Here is a 22124-nt window from a genome sequence, read left to right on the forward strand (position 1 = left end):
ATTTGATGAGAATACAAAGTTCAATGATTGCTTGTACAAATGCAATTGATATTGCACTCGTTACCAACTGAATTAAAGTCTATTTGCGTCGACACCGACGACAACATTTCCACGGTAATCAATTGCTGCCAACAGATTGTAAAGACATTCTTAGATAAAGCTGTAAAATCAAAAATATTTTTTTTTCATTCATTGAGGTGAAATCGATTCCTCTGTATTCAGATTTGCAAACATACAGGGCAGATATTCCCACACACTTAAATCTCTGGTCGTCAAGCGCCGGTGAGGGGCCGCGGTAACCATGTTCGAAACGCACTGCCATACCTCTGGAGTTTTTAAAATTGATAGCTCCTATCGAGGTATGCTTTATGCACCGTAACCCTTGTACTCTCAAGATAGTAACACCGAAAACCATCGTCTATCTGAATAGTCTGAAACTCAACTCCCGGGCGCCTATCCTAAATACCTGACTACGAAGGCCGCGTTTGTGGTAGGAAAACACAAATTTCAGAATAGCCGTCACGTGGTGTGCCTTTTTGTTAATAGTGTCGTTTTCGAGCGGGATCTGACTCATAACGATCCCGTTCGGCTGCAACTTCTTGAACTCATGGACGTTTACCCGCCCAGCATCGCCAATTCGACTGCTGGCAAGGAAGTTTTATCCGACAGCGATCACCAGGATCCTATTTCGATTGCAACATGTTCTAGCGTGTCCGAGGCGAAATTCTACGCTGCCCCACCATAGTAAAAGCAGGATACCGTTACTTGGCGTCCAATCGTACACAGATAATCACCGAATCAATCGTGCTCCTTGATTTGCTATGTAAGCCTAAAGGTGTGCCTTCCGTCTTATCGCTGTATCAGGCTTCTCTCAAAGACGGCCAGGATTCGACGATGCGTTCGGACGTCTAGATAGACAAACATTATGCACATCATTTTACTGCAAACTCTGCGCCGTTCTTGATTCAAAAATATTAAAGAACGTTTTTATTTCTAGGTTTTAAAATATCGTTTTTTAATGAAACCATTAATATTCGCACGCTTTAATATTAAAACATTATTTATTCTGTGGGATTTTTCCTATGGCCGGTAAGCCGTGGAGATAATTACAACACGAAGTCCGAAAAAAAAGTTAAGACAACTTAGCCCATATTTATATCGATTTAAAACTATGAAAACAATGTTTAAAAAATAAAAGTCGTCAGTCTATTATAAGTCGAAAAGTATTGTAGTGGTCTTTTTCGCCCGACGTAAATAAAGAGCGTTCTGGTGTGGGATTCCCGTGTACGATGAGCCGCCGACGATGACATAATGTAACTCCTACAATTCAATATTGTTACTAATACAGTTTACTCTGGCTGCTCTCATTCTTATTCTACTATGTCCATCTGTTTTTTTTTGCTTATCATTATACCTTGTCATAAAATTTTATCACCTTTTTTAAGAAAGTTACATATGTTGTGTATTTCCTAACAGTCATGTTTTCTTAAGTTTCTTTAGTTATATTTTCGAACTTGACTTTTTATCTTTGTTTATTTTCCGTTCTTTTTTAACGCTGATATCTGGTTTCTCGTGTTTTTGTTTGTAAAATACAATTGGTTCACGTTTCCTCGCATTTTTTAATCTTATCACTGAAACTCATTCAAATAGGTTATGGTAAGAACTGCAAGTAGGCATATATGTCATGTAGATTGTAAACTAAATCACCTATTATTAACGCAGAATCTCTTTGTTTTCTAATAAGAATATCAGATTATTCCACTGGCGATTTCTTATGTACAAATTCCACGGCGGAAGTAACATGTTCCTTTCATACACAGAAATGTTGTAGTCTGTCACATTCCTCAAGTTGCAAATTTTCGGATCCATTAATTAACCTTGCTATTTATCAAAAAAGATTTTTTTTTATTAAATTGCAACGTCCGCTTTAAATCTCCAAGTATTAATTATCTTTTTGCTTTTGCGTGACTGATAAGTTTTTCAAATAAGCGGCGTAAACTTTGCTTTATGGCAGTAAAAGTTCGATTCTAATGAAGTCCTTAATTAATAACAGCTACTACCGTCAATGTACATATATGTTTCTCCTATCTTTTTTGTCACAGAAAATTTTTAGTGCTCCATATTTCAATATTTATTTTGCACTCATTTCACACATTTTGACCAATGGTCTCTCTGAAAATAAGTGCCTTTTTCCTTTTTAATCTATCCATAAAAGTTTGACATGGGAAATTAATGCAATTATTCTCATTTACCTTCTGAATTGCAGTATCAAAATTTCTTGCAACAGCTCAGCCTCTTTGTGCCTCCTGTCAAGCGTTCCGCAAGATGTAATGCTGGAACTATGAATAAAAAGATAATAGCTAAAATTTAACCTGCGTTACAAGATATTATACACAACAATACAGCACATTCTCTGCTTAGAAACGTATATTAGTAGTTTAGCATAACTCACTAGCTTTACTAAACACGAAGACGTTTTATTTGTATCGTGTATACCGTCTTAATTCTTAGAAATATATAACATTAACTGTATCTTAACTAAAATGCTTAAAAACCTTTTACATTTAATATTTAAAAAAAAATGTTTTAAAATGGGAATGTTTCTAAAAATTTAAAAACTAAAGGTAATTTGTGTATATTTTGGTTTCATTTCATAAATAGCCACGGTCGAAAATTTTAATCTTAAAAGACTAAGTGATAGTATGTTTAACGTACTATACGATTACGTGTAAATAATAACCATTAAGGATGGGTTTGAAAATAATTATTCACTATTTAGTTATAAAATTTTATTTAGCACGTTCGTTTACTGTTACACCCAAATTATATAAATGAAACTGTTGTCCATGCCGTCTAATATTTAGTGTTACAGTCAAGCAATAAATCAGTCTATTAAGACTCTCACATTTAAGAATGTATGAAGCTCCTTGACCGGGTGAGAAGATGGGAGCTCCAAAACTTTGACAATCGAACATGAAATATGACGTACAGATTTTTCCGAAAGCTAAATTCTTAGCAGGACTAATCAGTATTCCTAGATTATAACTTTCAAAGAAATATTTTAAGGCTTTACTTAAATTAAAACGATCGGGATACGTATTATACAAAAACCCAAATATGATCTTCTCATACTTAACGGAAAATGAATACGGAAACATGTCATCGAATTTAGTATCCAAATCATTAATAGTTACTTCATAATTAGCGCTACCGCCTACTTTTGCAAGTGTTTTGGCGTGATATTTATCACCAGCAAACACGATACCATCTAGAAGATTACCAGTCCAGGCACAAAGGTTGCATACTTCTGTCATGAAGACGGCTACTGCACATGTAGCCAAGTATTGTTTGCCGCGGTGACTTTCTTCAAAAGCAGTATCCAAAGGATGGATAGTTCCCCAAAGTGAATAAAGATCACCGGGGAACTCTATGTCCCAATCTTTCCATAGCGACTTTGGTGTCCCTCTTTTAATTCCCAAATCGTTCGTAGGATTCATTCGCGACCATGGTATGGATTCGATATTCAGCCAGTACATTTTCTCATCCACTAATGGTCTTGGCTTTTTGCGTGTTAAATAAGGTAAATTTGGATTTTGGTCTGGCTTGAAAAGTGGGCTTAGACGATAGTTAAGGGCTGAATGTCTGGGTGCAGTTTTCACTGATGTTAATTCGAAAGTATAAAATTCTGGTTGGTCAACTCCTTTTGATATTGATTTCTTAATTCTTCGTATTAAAGCTTCTATAGAACGGTACAACGTCCAAGATGCTACAGAACCTGCAGATTTTTTTGCTTTTCCTTTAGACATTTCTCCTTCGGAACCTGTTTCTGGTAATTCCCCGCGTGGTGCTGGATTCGGATCGAAAAGATGATAGTAACCATTCGTTTGGCATATTACTATACTACATTGAGGGAATTTTATAATAACATAACGTAGTCGCTTTAAAACAGCTTTCAGATATTGTTCAAGAGTCTTCTCAGGATTTTCGTTAATAACAAGAATTTTCTTAATATTGACGTCAATCAGTTTTCCGTCAAGTATAATATTTTTTATAACTCTCTTTTCACAAACGTTAAGATTTGTAGCCTTTTCATAAATTTCTAAACCTTTCTCAATACAAGTATCCACCATAAAATGATTCCATGTTCTAATTGGATGCATTGCAGCCATAAGCATTGCAATTAGACTTACGAAATGGCAAGCTTTCACTTCGCAAGTGGCGGATTTGTCATTCAGTCCGGTCGTTCCTTCAATTCTGTACAAGCCGTTGATCTGCTGATAGCCGATTGCGGTTTGACTCTTTGATTCAGCAACATCAAGAGTTGTTTTTTTACCCTTGCCCTTTGCATCAGCTATTGTTGGCTTAGATTTACTTGTTTTTCCTTCACCAGTTGCATAATCATGGTCTTCTGGTAATTTCATTCTTGGTTCTGTCAAAAGACGTCTAACTAATATTCTGCTTAAAATAAATTGTTCATCGTCTTTTCTCCCATCTTTATTATAAAGCGTCCTGGAAAACAAAATTACAACTCTAAAATGTTAATTTTATTGCTAAGTACACATTATAAACTACAAAGGTGTACCGAGTGTAAAATATAACATTTCGTAAAATCTTAAATTTAGCAATATTTGATAGTCCAATAACTAGTAACAAAGAATCTGAATCTTAAGGTACTATTGATACCTTATAACGAGATCATGCAACGTTTTGAATCGCAATGTACACGCCGTTCCTTTTTTGTTATCAGTCCTAACACCCATGGGATTACAGGAACTCCCGTCGAACAAATAATAGAGATTGTTTCTTTTGAAGATGGCTCCACTATACGACGAAGTAGTAATCATTCCTCTATCATATTTATTAAAGAATCTGTTTATTAAAATATTTTCAAGTTGCCAAGTGGGACCTTCTGCGACTACGTCGATATTTGCGTGATAAGTCTAAAATAAAATTACCGAATTAAGATGTGTATAGTAATTCATAGCGCCTTTATCCATAAACTTGAAACAGTCATAAGATTTTTGGATATTTTTATGTCTCATACAAAAACTTTTCCAAATATAATAAATCACCGCCATTAGATTGCGACGTAACGTATCATGACTATCAAGTCGTATATAATAACGAAACCACTTTAGATGGAAAGAAGTCGGCGACGTTATTTATCGCAAAAAAATATTTGTCGGAGAATGTACTGCTAATTTTATTATAAGGACGGAAAACAATGCAATAAAAACACAATCATTATCAAAATTAAAGTACAGTAAAAATATCACGAAAAAGTCTTTAGTACTTCGTCTAGTTTTTAAACATAAAATGAATTTAGTAAAGCAAACGTGAGGAATTTCTAACCTGGTGGCCTATTGAAATTTTCGGAATAATATGCACAGGAGCAAGTTGAAACTTTTCCCGTTTATTTTTAAACAATTTCTTAGCTGTATCTACGATAAAATTAACAATTCCCGGTGTCCAAGAGTTAATCGAATATTTATATGAAGTAACGATAGCCATTATTGCTGCAAAAGGTAGGACATCTTTAGCTTCCTTTTCTGTAATGGCAGAGGAGCCTTTAACTATCTGTGAATTATCAGGCAAAGTCTTGAAGTTGCTCGGTTTAAGGAGTTCTTCGGAAGGTGTGAAGTCTGTGGGAATTTCGTCCAATGGTGGAGTTAGCTTCTTCCGATATTGTCGTAATTTAGATCGATAACGAGCGTCCTCTGTCAGAAGTACTCGACGGTCCACCTCCACCGGTTCAAATGTTTGTACTTCGTCTTCTACAATTTCTACTGTAGCGAGCTGAAAGTAGTTAATTTTGTAATCATCGGGTAAATGAATCATAGCATAAACTAAAATGTAGGAATAAGAAGCCTGTGAATGAACATAAAAAGAATTATCTGTTGGCTCATAAAAAGTCTTATCATGAATACAAATATTTATACAATGCAAAATTATTGTACCGGAACTTCTGGCTCTGGTTGTGGTGACGGGGGCGGTGGAGGTAGTGGTGGCGGTAATTCTTCGGCTTTCCTTCTCGCTTCTTCTTCTTCTGCCTTCTTGCGTTCTCGTTCTTCTTTCTTTCTTTGCATCGTTTCTTCATCTTCTTCTTCTTCTACCTCCTCCTTTTATAGATAAACAAACATTACCTATACCTTTTTTAAATTTTCAAGTTTTTACTTTCGTTCTTACCTAACGATTATTCTAATATTGTATAATTTTTACGTCTGACAATCGAAAATTGGTCTAAGTGCGGCATGTAATATCATAGAGTATTATCAGATCATCTATGCTGCTGATGTTCACGACTCTGCTTCGGCCTTAACAGTTAATGACGTGATAAATGAAATATTTCACGGGGATGTACTATTCTAACACACAGACAAGTTAATAAGAATGACATACCTCTTCTGCTCCCTCTGGTGGCTGAAACAAAAACCAAAAATGTTGTTATAAAAATCAATAACGAGCTTTTATGCATATAGTATTATGTATAGTTAAATTACTATTAGTGAATATTATTAGGTGGTTACTACAAAATAAGTTTATATCAGACTGCCATTAACAAGTAGTGAAGCTTATTAAAAGTCACTTTTTCGGGATTGCAACGTAATTATCCACCGTTTCAATTTAAGAAAAGAGTGATTAGATTTAAGATTTATTTATTTACATAGTCATTGAATATTTTTGAAACAACATTTGTCTAATCCTATGTCTTCTGGTTTAGGTGTAAACCCGACTTGTGTGTTAAGTTATCCGTAAATTATTAAACAAAAAAAAATAATTAAAAATTATAATAATAAACAGAATAAAGTTAAAATAGAAAACAATAAAGGAACTGATTATATATGTCATGCCGCCGTTGATTGTTCTCCATCATCATACTATCAGCCGACAAGCGCTGTAAGGCATAGGCCTCCCCTAATGACTGGATTTGCGCTGTCCGCATCCAAGGACTTCCAGCGATAATAACTATGTCATCGATCCACCTAATGGAGAGGCCTAACCACGCATTTACCGGCTTGTGATCGCCATTCGAGAACCTTTCAGCCCCAATGGTCATCGGTTGCATGAGCGATGTTCCTCACGTACTACCTTCATACGAGCAATTATCAGCGCTACGTCGGTGACGCCTTGGTTCTTTTGCCAATATCATAATTTCTGATTGATTGATTCATATTAGTTAATGATTCCGAAATCAAACGAAGCAGTCTACTGTTAGCACTATCAGGATCGTACGAAGTATACGGCTTTTCTTGATATATGTATGTGAGAGTAGTATGTGTGTGTTTGTGTATGTGTGTCTGTGTGTGCGTGTAACTACGATTCAACTCCTTGACATATACCAGCCACTACTCACCGGTAAAATAGGAGGAGTAGGAGGCGGAGTTGGCTCGGGATCGGGATCGGGTTCTGGTGGTTCACGGCTCTTGTCCCGTGGCGCTGGCCAAGGCGGCACCACTTGAGTGACCGACACCGTTGGCGAGTCTAAGTTTACTGCGTTTCAAGACGAAAATCATTTTAATTAAATCATAATCATCATTATATCACTCGCGCAGCACGCCCACTACTGAACATAGGCCTTCCCTTTAGATTTCCAATAATACAGGTTAGAAGCGGCCTGCACCCAGCGGCTTCCAATGACTTCAATAAAATCGTTTGTCCACCTCACCCTTTACTCCTCTATACTCCGGAACTTTCCGTTCACAGCGGTATGTGGGCTTCCTACCAATACTTGACTTTTAATTAATTGTGATTTAATTATATTTTGCCTTTCTAGTAAATAATTCTTGTTATTAGTAATTTGCTTATAATTAATTTTGTAGGAGCTTTATTACGTCATTGTCAGCGGCGCATCGAAAAGGGGAATTCCACAGAAATATAAATTTACATCGGTATAAATACGGGCAAAGCTCAAATACTCTAGTTATTTCCGTAAGACTTACCGGCCCTTGGAAAATTCTCACAAATTATTTTAAAAAATAACTAGTACTAGAACCTTAATCATATATTGATTTAACCGATAGTTTTATTTTTAGTACAACTACAAATGCACTTAAAAAATTTGTAAAAATTACCAATTTTAGGCTCTAAAGGTGTGGGTTCAAACTTTTTATAACGCAGCGGAATTGGCGGAAGGTAGTCATCTTGTATACTGTCAACTAAGGATACTATGTCTCCCATTTGCTCTTCATCAACTTGGGACTATAGGAATTAAAAGTAAGAAATAATAATATCTTGTATATAACACATAAAACTAGCAGAACTAGGCCAGATAGGAAGAAAGTGGATTTTTGGACGTGTAGCTTGCAAAATTATGAAGCGACTATTTTATAGCTCTGGTTAACGCTGTGCCGTGAAAGCTTATTCATGAATCACGATATTTTAGTTGTGTATACTATATCTTGTTTTATCATACAAAATGAAAAAAAATTAAAGCGTATGTTTCTTCAGGGCTTCTGTTATTATGATTTAACTTACGAAACAGAACGCGAAAACATGCTTTTTATCCAACAGATTTAGCAGTGATGATGAATTTAAACACAAACACGTGCATTAGTCTAATAACATTTTAGGAATGGAGTGTAAATGAAACACTGATGTGTGAAGTAAACAGCATAGCTGTTCCATATGGATTCATTGTCATTATCATACGGAACCATACGACATATTCTAACGCGAATACTTACATTGACAAAGTTATTTGGCTCCTAGGATTTCGACAACATATGAATAGGCCGTTGTTGCGTTTGTTAACACGGTATCTTGGTAGACAAAATGTGTCGTCTGTTGCGACGGAGTCTTAAAGGCGAATCGCATGTCAACAATGCGATTGTTTTCTCTTCGCGGCGAGTTGGGACGACGATTAACAATTAAATGATTCTATGTAACTTCTAGTACAGCAACTACAAAATTATGCAAACTTACTTTCACTGGGGCATCATTACCGACATCTTCTGCCGCTAAAATGTCATGGAAAACTTCCTTGCCATCACCATGACCTTGACTAGCGGCAAAGACATCATGTTTCCGTTTGCCCTTCCCGCCGGGTAGCTGTTCATCACTAAGTGTACAAACTATTTGTTTCTGAAAACGTTTGTTGATAACATTATTTTCGCAATTTAAAAATGTTTAGTGACAAACAAGAATGTTTACTTAAAGGCTATAAATTCCTAATCTAAACCTATCCAACAGTCCTCAACTTGTGTAGGTTGCAATTTTAAAAATCGAACTAACGAAAAAGTTGTAGATGATAAAAATAAAACATATTTGTGTTTACTATAGAACAGAAAAAAATCATTGGTAACAATTCAACGTTATTAATTGATTACCTTTGGTTCTCGCTTCTTCAGCTTTAACACTTTAAACGCATGCACTTGAAAGGGAGTAGTGGGTGGTAAATAATCCCAATTCTTGGTAAAAACTGTCGCCATTGTTTCCGGATTAAGGAGCATCCAACAACAAGCCTTGCCGACTGTGTGGGACTTCAAACCATCATTCGTGCGCGGGTAGGGATCAAATAAATAGTACATATCTTTTTGCCTCCAAACAGCTAAAGAATAGTTATTAAACTCTAGAACACCGCTATTATATTCGCGGCTAAAGAATTCTTCTAAACCTGTTTTTATGTTAAAGAAGCATTCTTTAGTTGTAAACAGTTGACCTTTTACCCTTTCCCTGTAGATAATAATTTCGCATGCGTACGGACCAATTGCTATTTCATTAGGTATATTGTCAATTGTGATATCAATCATCACTTTTGGGTGAACACTGTCAACGTATAGTTTGTTGCCTAATCTTAATATTTTATCGAGAGTCTTGGTAAACCAAGTGTTGGGAGGAGAGATCTTAGCGTAAGTCATTGCAACGATAGCAATAGGTAAAGCCTGACGGTATTTCGCTTCTTCGAAACACCTGTCTCCCAAATGCATATTAGCGTTAACGATGGCACAGTTTTCGTTGAGAATTCTGTAACTCATCATTGCTTTTTCTGCCTGAGTTAGTTCTTTGTCCGATTCAAAGTCTTCGTCTGCCTTTTCATCTATCATTTTTAATACTTTAACAGGAGCCAAAACAAACTTTTGATCTTCTACCACGCTTCTAGCCAAAATAACTTCTGCTACTGAAACTAGATCCTTTACATTCATTAAAGCAGAGTACCCATTACTGAAATTCGAATAGGCTCGTGAATCTCTTCCAGCAGGATCGAAGATGTAATAACAAATCTTATCCTTCCATATTACAACCTTCAAAACTCTGCAAAAGAAACAAAAATACATTTAAAAATATTAAACCAGATATAACCAATAAACATTGAAAAAGTTGTCGGCTTTTTACTTTATTTAATAAACCATTTTACAATTTCATGGATTAAATGTTAAGTAACTTAAGATATTTTATACTTAAAAGAGTGGCAAACAGTATACAAACAGTTCCGTGAATGCTGACGACCCATCGATTAATTTTGTATTACAACCTACATTACTATTTTCATTTTAAATCAAAGATTAAAAAGGAAATCACTGCTAATGGTTGCCATGAATGCCAGAACCATATGACATCAAAACGTAGTACGCCACTTAGGAGGCACCCGATTAAACTGGTAACTTATTCGCTAATCTAAGAAGAAATTAATTTCTCTGGTGAAACCGAAAAGGTTCTATACTTATCTCTTACACGCGGTCGAAATCAACCATGACTAAATTTCCAATATATTTTAAATACATACTAGTTTATACCTGCAACACTACATATTGACGCATGAAAATGAAAATATAGTAATCGACAAAAATTAAACTGTTCATCAGAACCAAAATTGTTTAGATTTCACGTTATCTATAATAATGATGTTTTAGATAAGATCTATTCAACCCTGATAGCACTAAACCCTTCTTGAAAGGGTTTCAGATAGAGTTTAGCGTTTAGTTACTAAGTTTTCTTGCATCGATGATACATATGTCGTATTTCGGTATTTTTAATTAAGTGTACTACGATACAAAGATATAATGTATAGCTATGAATCTTACCGAGTAAGCAAAACGCCCGCGCGATTATCTGCAAAAAATGCTTTTAATCCCCTACATAAATTGTATACTGTTGGATCGAGTGACATAGTATAGCCAACTATATCCGGCTCCCCTAGTAATACTTGCATCCGCTTGCCGTTTAAATTCAACGTTTGTTTTTTTCCGAAAGGCAACACTTCGCACATGCCCTGAACGGACGAATGGTCATGTACCTTTTCCAAACACTGTAAATACCTGTTTAGAAAATAAAGTTTAAATACAATTGATTTTACTTTTACGCACAAAAGGCGGGTATCTTTACGACAAGCATCATCGTGATTCAATGGAGGGCGCAATTTGTGGTAAAATTACAGGATTAACCAGACATTAAGTAAGACGATGAGTTAAGACGTATTCCTTCACTTTCTATTACCAGACCGTTTTGCCGTAGCTTTGAAAAATATATAGTAGTGAGTCGTACTATTATATAGCAGACAATAGTATAGTTTTTAATTATTTATAATTTAATAAAAAATAATGTTGCTGTTATAATGTTGCTGTTAATTTAATAGCAAATAATGTCACAAAATACTATTTGGTATGCATAAAAAAATTACATACCATTGATCGCCAGCGTCTATTAGATTATCTATAAGTTTCATCGTCCATTGTTTAGGATGATAGTGAAATGCAAGACAATACGCCATTACACTCATTGTAAGCGCTTGCCTGCCTCTCGACCTATTTCCTGTAAATATTGTATATTTTAGCTTTTAATAATTTATTTTTAAATTTATTTTCCCATGACATCGTATGGAAGCAGGTCATCTCCGATGATATTTAATTTATTTCTATTTAGATTTAATTTGAAAATAAGTATTTTTCCATTAAAATAGCGTAGAATTCAATAATTACAAATAATAAAATAATTTTGATGAAAGCAACTACATTTATAATACACTGTAGCGCAAGAAAATTATTTTGCTAGAATGTTGCCAAATTTTTGCGAAAAGCATCAAAGCCCGGTGTTATGAAATTGCATATAAGCAGTTTTAGCGATAAAAAATTTTTCGCAAAATATTTTTTATGACTATTTTTTATTAATGTGGATCGTACATATTTTTGATATAATATTTTTCAATATCAGTCTAATAATAGAGAGTAAGCGGTTATAACTTAAGGTGATTGATACATACGAGAGAATAAATAACCAACAAATCAAGTAGAAATTAGAGATTTCTTGCTATACAATGTAAAATTAAAATATTACAAAGCTAATACAAAATATAAAGGCATTGCTAAAGCACTAAAGTGTACGCCCTCGTATTGTCTCACATAAGTTATTATGATGACAAACAAAATTTTCTTTTAGGAGATACAGAAAACCCACATGAGATTAACATCATATCTCAACATGACGCTTTGGTGTAACATTTGCTACGAAAAAACGGTTTATTGGTTATTGACATTACACTTGTTACAACATATATATATAAAAAAATTTACCCCCCGAATGAGGGTAAATTTTTTCTGACCCCAATTAAGCGACAGAATGATCTCATCTCCATTTTATATTATCTGAACTGGCTGTCCAAATTTAGCCGGGCAAAATTTTCTATATTGGGCTTAAAAGACTGAAAACTTTGCGCATTTACCAAGATCTCGGAAAAGCTCAGATTGGGAAACTGAAAGCATTTAACAAAGGAACAATAAAAATATTATGAAACTAGAAAAAAATATATAACATAAATAAAGGTGAGTTATTTTTCAAACAACATTTACAACTACTTTTCAAAAGGCAATAGTGGTTATAATGAAATACAGTAAAGTTTGTGCTTACCAAATTTTGTATCGTACATGTTAAAGGATCCGGTTAAGATACCATAATGAACATCAGGCTTCCTCTCTTTAGTGCAAGGTAACACTGTTAAAGAATGTGTCCGTAGCGTCCCTCTTTTGAGATTTGCAGGGATATGAACCTAACACAGAAAGCTCATGAATTTGCATTCAACAAAAGACAACTCTGTCTTAAGATATTGTACTCACATGTTCAGGCTTCGGTATTTCATCTAACCCACAGATTGAATCATCATCTTTTAAATGCTTCTGTGTACCCCTTGCTCTAGGTTTTCCATCAGTCACTCCTATGGTAGTGTAAGGAATATCTGGGCGATGTCTGAAAGCCGTTTAAAAAGATATTCGTAATTCTAAAAATAAAACTGCTTTTAAAATGAGATGCAAAGATAAGTCGTACCCTTTCTTTTTCCGCCGTAACCGTCTACGTAATGCAGCACATTTTCTAAAACACAAATCATTTTGGTCAAATATATATATAATATTTCTGCCAAATAAAATGATCAGTAATCATTTCTGCTTTTCTAAATAAATCTCAATAAATGCATTAAAAACATGTACATGTGAAGTACATTTTATCGAACCTCACCAAACATACAAACTCTCACTTTCTGCCTTTTATTATAAATTCTACACGGCAGTAATATGTCCATTTTTATGCTTGTTTCATCATTTGTATAAGATGTTAATTTATTCTTGTTAAGTAATACAGATACAAGATATCCTTTCGGAGTCGAGGGAGTTAAGGGTGGGGGCCCTAAACTCCCACTAGCTTCGGCGACTCTGAGACGGACGCTGGTTCGATGTGGTCTCGAACCATCGTGGTAGCACCACGAGGGTTTCGTGAGTAACGTGAACCATACACGCACAGCTGTGCTGTTTTAGATAGCACACGTTGCTATCTAAAATAGCACAGCGCGAGGGAAGACCGCGTAGCTATCCCTGATCGGGTGATAGCGCGGTCCCCCATATAGCGGAGAGAGCAATCACGGGGGGGGTTTTAGTGGGTAGGAATCCCACATACCCTGTTCTCCCCTCCGAAACAAAAAAAATACAAAATACCTTATTACAATTATTTAAAAAAGTATGAATGAAACTCACCGGCATTTTTTTCCTGTACACTTTTTCATACCACAAATTCTGCAAATAAAATGGGATATTACTTCTTGACTTCAAGATAAGTTAGGTACCAAAGTAGTGGAATAATATGCTATTACATAGCGATGTATACTTTGAATCATTTCAGTATTTATAAATCTGTTTTTAAAGGTCGATAATTATAAGCTTATTTTAGAGAACCTTTCAATAATTTTTTTACATATAAAAGTATATCTTACCTTGTTTTTAATTGTGGTTTCTTTTTGCCGGGTCGACTGCACAAGTAAATAATATATTAACAACACACAACATCATAACTTGAAAAAACTTATTATAAATTTATTTACCCAGGTCCAGGTACAACTGGGACGTCCAAAACGAAATCTTTGTCTGCATTGATTATAATACCGCTATGCGGTTTTACCAATCTGAAATATTTACTTGCGATTTATGAAAAGTTCCTGAAATATTTAAAGCATCAAAACTTTAGTTACATATTGTATTTAGACAAAGAGACTTTACACAGTGATGGTTCTGTTTCCTTAATAAATATATAAAAATCCAAGTGTTCATATATCATTTCACATTCGTTAAAGTAAACCTTACTCATGTCCAGATTGAGCTGGCAACGGCGGCTGCGTCTCACGAGGATGAACGGTTGCTTTTTGCGCCGCTATAACTTCACCGCTTATTTTGGGACTGGGAACCTGGGAAATTGTTTATCGAGCGACAGTTGATTATTGAAACGGATATTTAACTTTGTGGTTATTTAATTAACCTAAATTAAACCTTGAGGCTGTTAGACAGTTTTAAAGGTAGTAAGCAATTTGTAAAGGTGCAATTATTTTTTAAAACATGTCAATTTCCTATACCCATGTTTTAATTAATAATGGGTATGATAAGTCAATTTCTCGCGTTCATACGAGTGGGTTGTTTAGGGGTACCTAAATTGTATTACCTACAACTAAAAGTAAATAGTTGTATATAATTTGACTGCTTATAAACTTACTTTTAATATAGATTGATCGGATGACGTATGCTTAATAACAGGTGACGGAGTCGGCAAGTATATATCACCAGGTAAAAGATCATAATAACGAACTTTCTTTTTTTCTCTTTTTTTCTTTCCACTTTTCATTATTCCTAAACTTTCTTCCGATGTCGATGCAAACTCAAAATCGGAAAACGATGACCTTTACAAAAACAACATTTATTGTATAAAATTTACATGTATGTTAGAATACAGATTTTGTTAGAATTTCATAAACAACATTATTAATTTCTTATGTAATTTTTATTCCAGTAATACAGACAACAAGTTTCATTATAAAATAAAGCTTTTAAAACTAACCTTGACTTTAAGCTCGTAGGCTGATAGGGCTCAATGGGGCAATGGCCAATATAACGCAATCTGGAAGTTAGACGTTCATACTTGTATTTCAGGCCAGCATAATGAAGTAATATTTTTCCCTCATTGCTTAGTTCGATCGCAATTAGTTGCGAGAGACTTGCGTATATTTATTATTTCGTTTTTAGAAACTACCACATATACTTTGAATTTACATTTCGTAAATAATTAAACTTGTAGCGGCTACAATAAGTCAGTGGCGCATCGAATACGGGAATCCCCGGCCAGAACGCTCTATATTTACTTCGGGCGAAGAAATATGGGATAAGCTTTGTCGATATACACAATTCGAGATCCGCACGAGGTAGTCGCAGGCTCCCTCATGCCAACCCATGTTAGGGAATCAGATTCTTCTATATCTTTCGAGGACGTTAAATGAAGTTGAATGCCTGGCTGTCAGATTGGAGCTATAATGCACACCCTTAACTTGTCCCTTGGACCCTGTCCATCTAAGGATGGTCGAAGAAAAAGGTCCGGATTAAATCTGCGCTTCCACCAAGCACGTCGGACATCACTCCGGATGAGGTCGTTGACATCATCAAGGGTTCGAAAAATTAATCATCCTCGGTACTTGACGTCCGATGGTGGTGATAAGAATTCCAAAGCCTAGCAAAGAATCTTCCCTCGTCCTACAGCCCTGTCAGTGTTTTCAACACACCCTGGGAAAGCTATTCAAGAGGATCCTCAAGCGCCTCAAAGACGTCGCGTAAAATAATCAACTTCTCTAGAATAGTTCGGCTTTCGCAACCACCACTCATGTGCCGGATACATTCTTACAGGTTTTGGTCCTCGCAAACCTAAAGACACTTGTACCATCCTGTACGATATCGAAAAGATCTTCCACCAAGTCGGGCAAGACGGCTTCTTATATAAGATGCACTCTCTAAGCGTGCCGGACAAGCTCGTTAAGATCACACAAACCTTCTTGTCGAACCGCACCCTTCCGGTTCCAGAGCCAGTAAACAGAGGCTCGGGATCGGAAAGTGCAGTTAACGGGTTGAGCGATGGAGAAAAGCCCTCTGGCGTAATCTCTACCGCTCAACTCATCCACGTAGGAGTTCCAGTCTTTTCTCCCTATTCACAAGTGATTACTCAAAGGGCCCCAAGTTCCTACCCTAGCTTTATTTATTTTAAGAATTGAAAATTTTGTAATGCAATAACGAAGCTAAGTTTGGTCTGATTAAATTACATGTATGTATTAACAACGTTATGTCATTTTTATTACTTATTTTAATATTCCTAGCTGTAGCTCATTTATGTAACAGGCCTTCTCGAGGACACCTTAAATTACCTTTTTCATTCATACGATTGTCAAACATCAAGATTTATGATTGTAATCAGTCTTTACACGCCGATTGTGCACCATTCTTATCCTCTCCATAATAACTAAAAATTCAGTTAAGTTCTCGATTTAGTCAATCGCGACTTTTTTCTAAAGTTTTTTGTTTTGTAATATATCTTGTTTATTCGACCCTTTTTTTATTAACCCTTAAGTTTATTATAACATTAAAAAAACAGTACAGTTAACCAAACAGCGTATGTATCATATTTTCAACCAATAATTGAACATTAAAAAAATTATCTTGATTTATAATTACCTTGTATGCATAGACGGCACCATAGGTACGCAAGTATCTTTATAATGGCGGGGTTTAAAAGGTTTCTTCTTAAAGGTTGGACGCCGGATGGAAGTCTTGGATTTTCTCATTTCTTTAGCCACTTGAAGAAATAAAATGATTCTATAAATTTTATCTAGCTTCAAAAACACTTAAGTTGTTTTAGAACATTGTGTGCAAAATTTGAACTACATGAAAATCTGCAAAGACTGTCGCTTATAGTTTCAAGAGTGTGTGCTATCATTAAAATAATCGTGTATTATGATATTTTATTATTGTCATCCGTAGAGCTGCTACTTATATATTATAAAAAAGTTAAAGTGCGTCAGATCTGTGCATTTTAAAACAAAATATAAAGGCCAATCACGAAAAAAATTCTTAATATGGAATAAATAATTAGAAATATTCTTTTTAATATTTTGGAACTACATATAATAAAATAAAGGGAATGGAGTATATCGCGAAATTACATTGGGACTTACTCACGAACACGCAATATAGAGCAAATATATCATACACTTAATACTTACGCTCTTCTTGAAATACCAAAGCTTCAATGATTTCTCCAACATTTTTGCAATCCGTAAATTGTAAGTGTTTACATATTTTTTTGATTTTAGGAGGACATTTACAAAGTCTGGAAATTAAATGTGCGTTTTTATTTAATGCTGTAGAAACGCCTTTTAAGAGTATAAATTTATATATAACTATAAAGAATAATAGTAACAAATATTATGATCATTAGTTTTTATCATGTGGTCATATTGAAAGACAAGAAAAGAAAGCAACCAGGAAAAGCATTTCACTGGAAAGTAAAATGCATGTGATAAGAAGATTAGATTCTGGGGAACGTCCATCTCAAATAAGTGCTGCATTGAATTTGGCAACTTCAACAATAACGACAATTCTTAATAATAAAGAAAAAATACTGTCATCGGCAAATGCAACTACGTCAAGCTCTGCAACTAGAATTACCCATTCTAGAAATAGCTTATACAGGAAATGGAAAGACGACTGTGTATATGAATTGACGACGAAATTAAATATAATATGCCATTAAATCATTCTATCATAATAGAAAAAGCAAGAAAAATGCAAAATTGCATTCATTCTGTGGCAAGTGACATAAGTGAAACTTACGCTGTTAGTCGGGGACGGTTTAATAGATTGAAACATAGAAATAATCTTTACATTATAAAGATTACAGTAGAAGCAACAGATGTTGGAAAAAACAGACGAAGAAGAGAAACATTAACATAATTTTGGGAAAAGTACAATATCATGAATGCTGTACAAAACAATTTTTTTGGAATGAGATAACGGAAGGAGGATGGAAGAATATTCGACCAAATTTGACACTCTACGAAGACATTGGACACTCTATGACATGGATTAAATAATGGAAGAAAAAGTAGAATTAGCGAAAGATACAGCGGCTAGTCTTTCTAATGATTAGTTCAAGGAATTAACTCCACAAGAAGAAAACAAAAATATTGATAGTAGTGATTTCGAGGAAGAGCGAAAAGAACTTTTTTGACAGGAGTTCATAAGCAAAACCGGGTGATAATGACGCTTTATGTGCTTATCAACAACTTCTTATAGAACGCTAAAGATAAAAGTAAAGTACAATAGACGCCTTCTTGAAAAAATGGCAGAAAATTGGAAACAGAATAAACTTGATCTGACTGATTGGGAATTTTGTTTTTTCTTATAAGTTTAACTTTCAAAATTGTTTTCATTTTTAGAAGAAAGAATTGTTTGGTTTTATTTTTATTAAAAAAAAACATAATTGTTAAGTTTAATAGCTAATCGATTTTCTTTCTATATTCCCCTAACCCTATTATGAGTATTAACAAAAACAACCTAAATCCAAACTGTTATTATTAAGATTTCGATTTGATGGTGTCGCTGATTGACTTGAAGCTACATACAATCGCCAAATTGTTAAACCGCGATTCCCGACAGACGATACACTAAGCCATGGTTGCACAAACTTTTTAAAACTAGGAGCCACTCGAGCAAATCATGAACTGATTGCGGGCCGGCCGCCAGAAGTGTAGGTAATTAAAGAATTGATAATAATTTATTAAAATTGAAAAAGAATTTATTAATTTGAAGCGTGGCGCTGCATAATGCTTACATCTTTTTTTATATTTAGCTCAAATTTATTTGTAGCAACACATAAAACTGCTTCCAAACTTTCATTTGCAAGACGGTTTTGATTTTTTGTTATTATTATTTAGTATTGAAAAAGTTTGTTCACATATATAGGTAGAACCAAATAAGCTGGCACATTTCAGAGCGTTTATGCGAAACTCTTCGTACATATTTTTATCAAAGCAGCGGTAAAAGTTCAGCAAGTCTCCTTCGTTGAATTTGTTGCGTAAATCTTGGTCGTTTTGAATGTCGATGATTTTTAACTGCATTGACTGTGGTTCATTTTCAACTGAAATCGTTAACGGATTGCTGAATATGTTCAAGAGAGGTTTCACTTTTTTAAACTCCGAAAATCTGTCTTGAAAAGATTGAATCATCATATCTAGCTTTTCTACATAACTGAAATTAATCACAGTTTTGTTGAATTTTTCAGCCATTTATCTCATAATTCGGAAAAAGATTGTAATTTCCCGAATTCAATTGTGACCTGAAAAGTGCCAGCTTGCATTGAAAGGATGATACATGAGCGTAGAGCTGGGATATCAGCTGATTTTTGCCTTGAATCCGTGTGTTCTAGACATTCATATGATTTGTAATGTCAACTAAAAAGCCAAATCACACAACCAATCAGGATTTTTAAGTTCCGGGACATCTCTTTGCTTTCCCGCTAGAAATATTGCAATTTCTTCTATCGTTCCAGTGTCAATCCACGACTTAGCCACCTGACTTCTGTATAATACAGTAAATCTCAGTATTAGCTTTCGATGTCATCAAGGAATTGTTTGTGATTGAGTCCTCGTGATTTTATGAAATTTACAGTCGAAACTACTACTTTCATGACATTTTGAAATTCAATTTTTTTAGAACAGAGAGCTTCTTGGTGTATAATGCAGTGGAACTGCATGAGATCTTCAGCGTTTATGTTTTTTTTCTTGCAGATGCTTTTTCAGCAAAGTAACTAGCTCGGAATTGACACCAATCATCGAAGGAGCACCGTCAGTCGCAACTCCGGATATCAGGAGAGCACCGACCTGAGGTGTAAAATCAGACCATGCCTTCTGCCCACTACACTTTTAATTGAAATATATTTTTCTTCTCTTGCTGAGTTCGCTGTTTCTTTTCACCTTACCATCCACAGCAGGAACCAATACAAGGTAAGGTATGCAATGAAAGATTTTATATTTTACGCTCTTCTTAGGCACCAAATTGTTCCGGGTTAAGCGTTTCACAAGATGAACATACCAAGAAATTTTAAATTAGATTACAATAGACTTACCGATTTTTCTTATCCATTATTGTGCGAAAATTTATTTTTAACTTTATCAACACATTATGCAATCACTTTAGAATTTACTACATTTTTTTCCTATTTGCACGTGAAAATCTGACGTAAAGCCTTGGCGATTAACACATAAATTTATCTTTGATTTTGGAATTATAAATGGTCAAAAGAGTTTATACATGCACCTATATACAAATCAAAAATAGTGAGATGTATGTTTTGTCTTGCCTTTCAAGAACTCATTCTCATAAACTATACAATTTTAAATAATGCAACATTAAGTCAACATTATAACAGTTATAAAATTGACAACTGGGTACTATTTAAATTTTTAATAATTTCTACAAAAAAAAAAACATTTTGTTTTTTCGTTAGTTCAGAGAAAGTGTTAACTAACTTATGAAACCGACGATTGAACATATTAATTTCAATATTGTTTTCTCGTAAATAAGGACCAGACGAAAATTATTTACCAATTAAATGTACGGGACAATTTTTTTTTAATAAAACAGTATTTTAATTTTATCAAACTAACAAGGTAGCTCTGAACGCCTGCTGTTGCGCTGCACTCACTCACCTCGACTCACTCGCTACAGTCACTCAGAGTCGATTGGGTCAAAAGAAAATAATCAATCAACATACAAAACTGTGCGAGATATTTCCTTTTATTACATTTTTCATCTTATCCTTAATTCGATCGGTCATATTTAGTATACATCCGAACTGTTAAAAAAAAAACTATCGAAAGATAAACATTAAATACCTCCGCAACCTGACCTCACAGACACTGAAAAATTTCAGTCACTAATCTCTGCACATATTTGTATAAAGAAGCTAACAATAACTAAAATCTAACGCTCTGAACCAAAGACTAACACCCAAGTTCTGTAGGCTGTTAATAATGCAGTTTTGTATTTAAAAACTATGACAAATGACTAATATATTGTGACGTCATATTTATTCAACTCCAACAACCTTGTTAATCAAATATATCAGTACATTTTAACTATCAAGTGCGAAACAAAATAATATTTTTTTGTAACTGTCTCGACTACAGGTTTGATGATTCCAGCCTCCGGACCAAGTCACGGTACATCGAGGTATTGAAGTGATTGTATAATAACGCCAACCTGTCAATACGGGAGTAAGTCGCGAAAGATATTCCATTGAAAAGGGGCATGAAACAAGGTGGCGTTATCTTTCGGAAATTGCCTTCAAGCTCTTGGAATAACGAGGATTTGTATATGGATAAGACAAAAACTGTTAATCGCCCATGTCATGCCCCCCCATTATCAGTTTCAGAGTCGATTCTTTTAGTAGTGGACTCGTATGTATACCTGGGGCGAACAATCATAGTAGGTAAGTCTAACTTCGAGAAAGAGCTCAATCGTCGAATCCTATTGAGCTTGGCAGTGTTCGGGAAACTACGAAACATTTTCTTGTCCAATATCCCACAGTCCTTAAAGACAAATATTTACAATCAATGTACGTAATTAGTGATTACTTGAGACTCAAAAACTTGGTCTCCCACTTCGGATCTCATAGGTAAGCTGTCGCTCAACGAGCCATGTAAAGGGCTATGCTCAGAATTTATCCAAGAAATTAAATTTTTTTTGACGGACTCTCACTGCTGCCTTCGAGGGCATACATAATACTATTTTACCAGATTGAGAGACCGCCGAGCTCTTAGATCGCTTTAATTAACACTC

General features: G+C 34.8%; 1 protein-coding gene across 1 annotated transcript; it reads right to left on the reverse strand.

Annotated features, from left to right (window-relative positions):
- Window positions 1–2789: 2789 nt before the first annotated feature.
- On the reverse strand, window positions 2790–20487 carry LOC137923666 (uncharacterized). The gene is made up of 23 exons (XM_068766895.1): window positions 20410–20487; window positions 17507–17613; window positions 16959–17079; window positions 15304–15363; window positions 14962–15145; window positions 14559–14659; window positions 14300–14380; window positions 14192–14227; window positions 13956–13994; window positions 13255–13299; window positions 13047–13176; window positions 12841–12979; window positions 11622–11748; window positions 11022–11255; window positions 9327–10251; window positions 8923–9081; window positions 8073–8199; window positions 7355–7491; window positions 6400–6420; window positions 5958–6119; window positions 5353–5796; window positions 4684–4940; window positions 2790–4509 (listed from the first exon to the last, which is right to left on the reverse strand). Exons 1-23 carry the CDS (start codon window positions 20424–20426, stop codon window positions 2790–2792), a joined length of 5373 nt encoding a protein of 1790 aa, XP_068622996.1. The 5' UTR covers window positions 20427–20487.
- Between the last annotated feature and the right edge of the window lie 1637 nt (window positions 20488–22124).

This window comes from Battus philenor, unplaced genomic scaffold (genome assembly GCF_028537555.1).
Source record: "Battus philenor isolate CCGP_79_NKW_IND1 unplaced genomic scaffold, ilBatPhil1.0.hap1 SCAF_10, whole genome shotgun sequence".
Classification (NCBI taxonomy): domain Eukaryota; kingdom Metazoa; phylum Arthropoda; class Insecta; order Lepidoptera; family Papilionidae; genus Battus; species Battus philenor.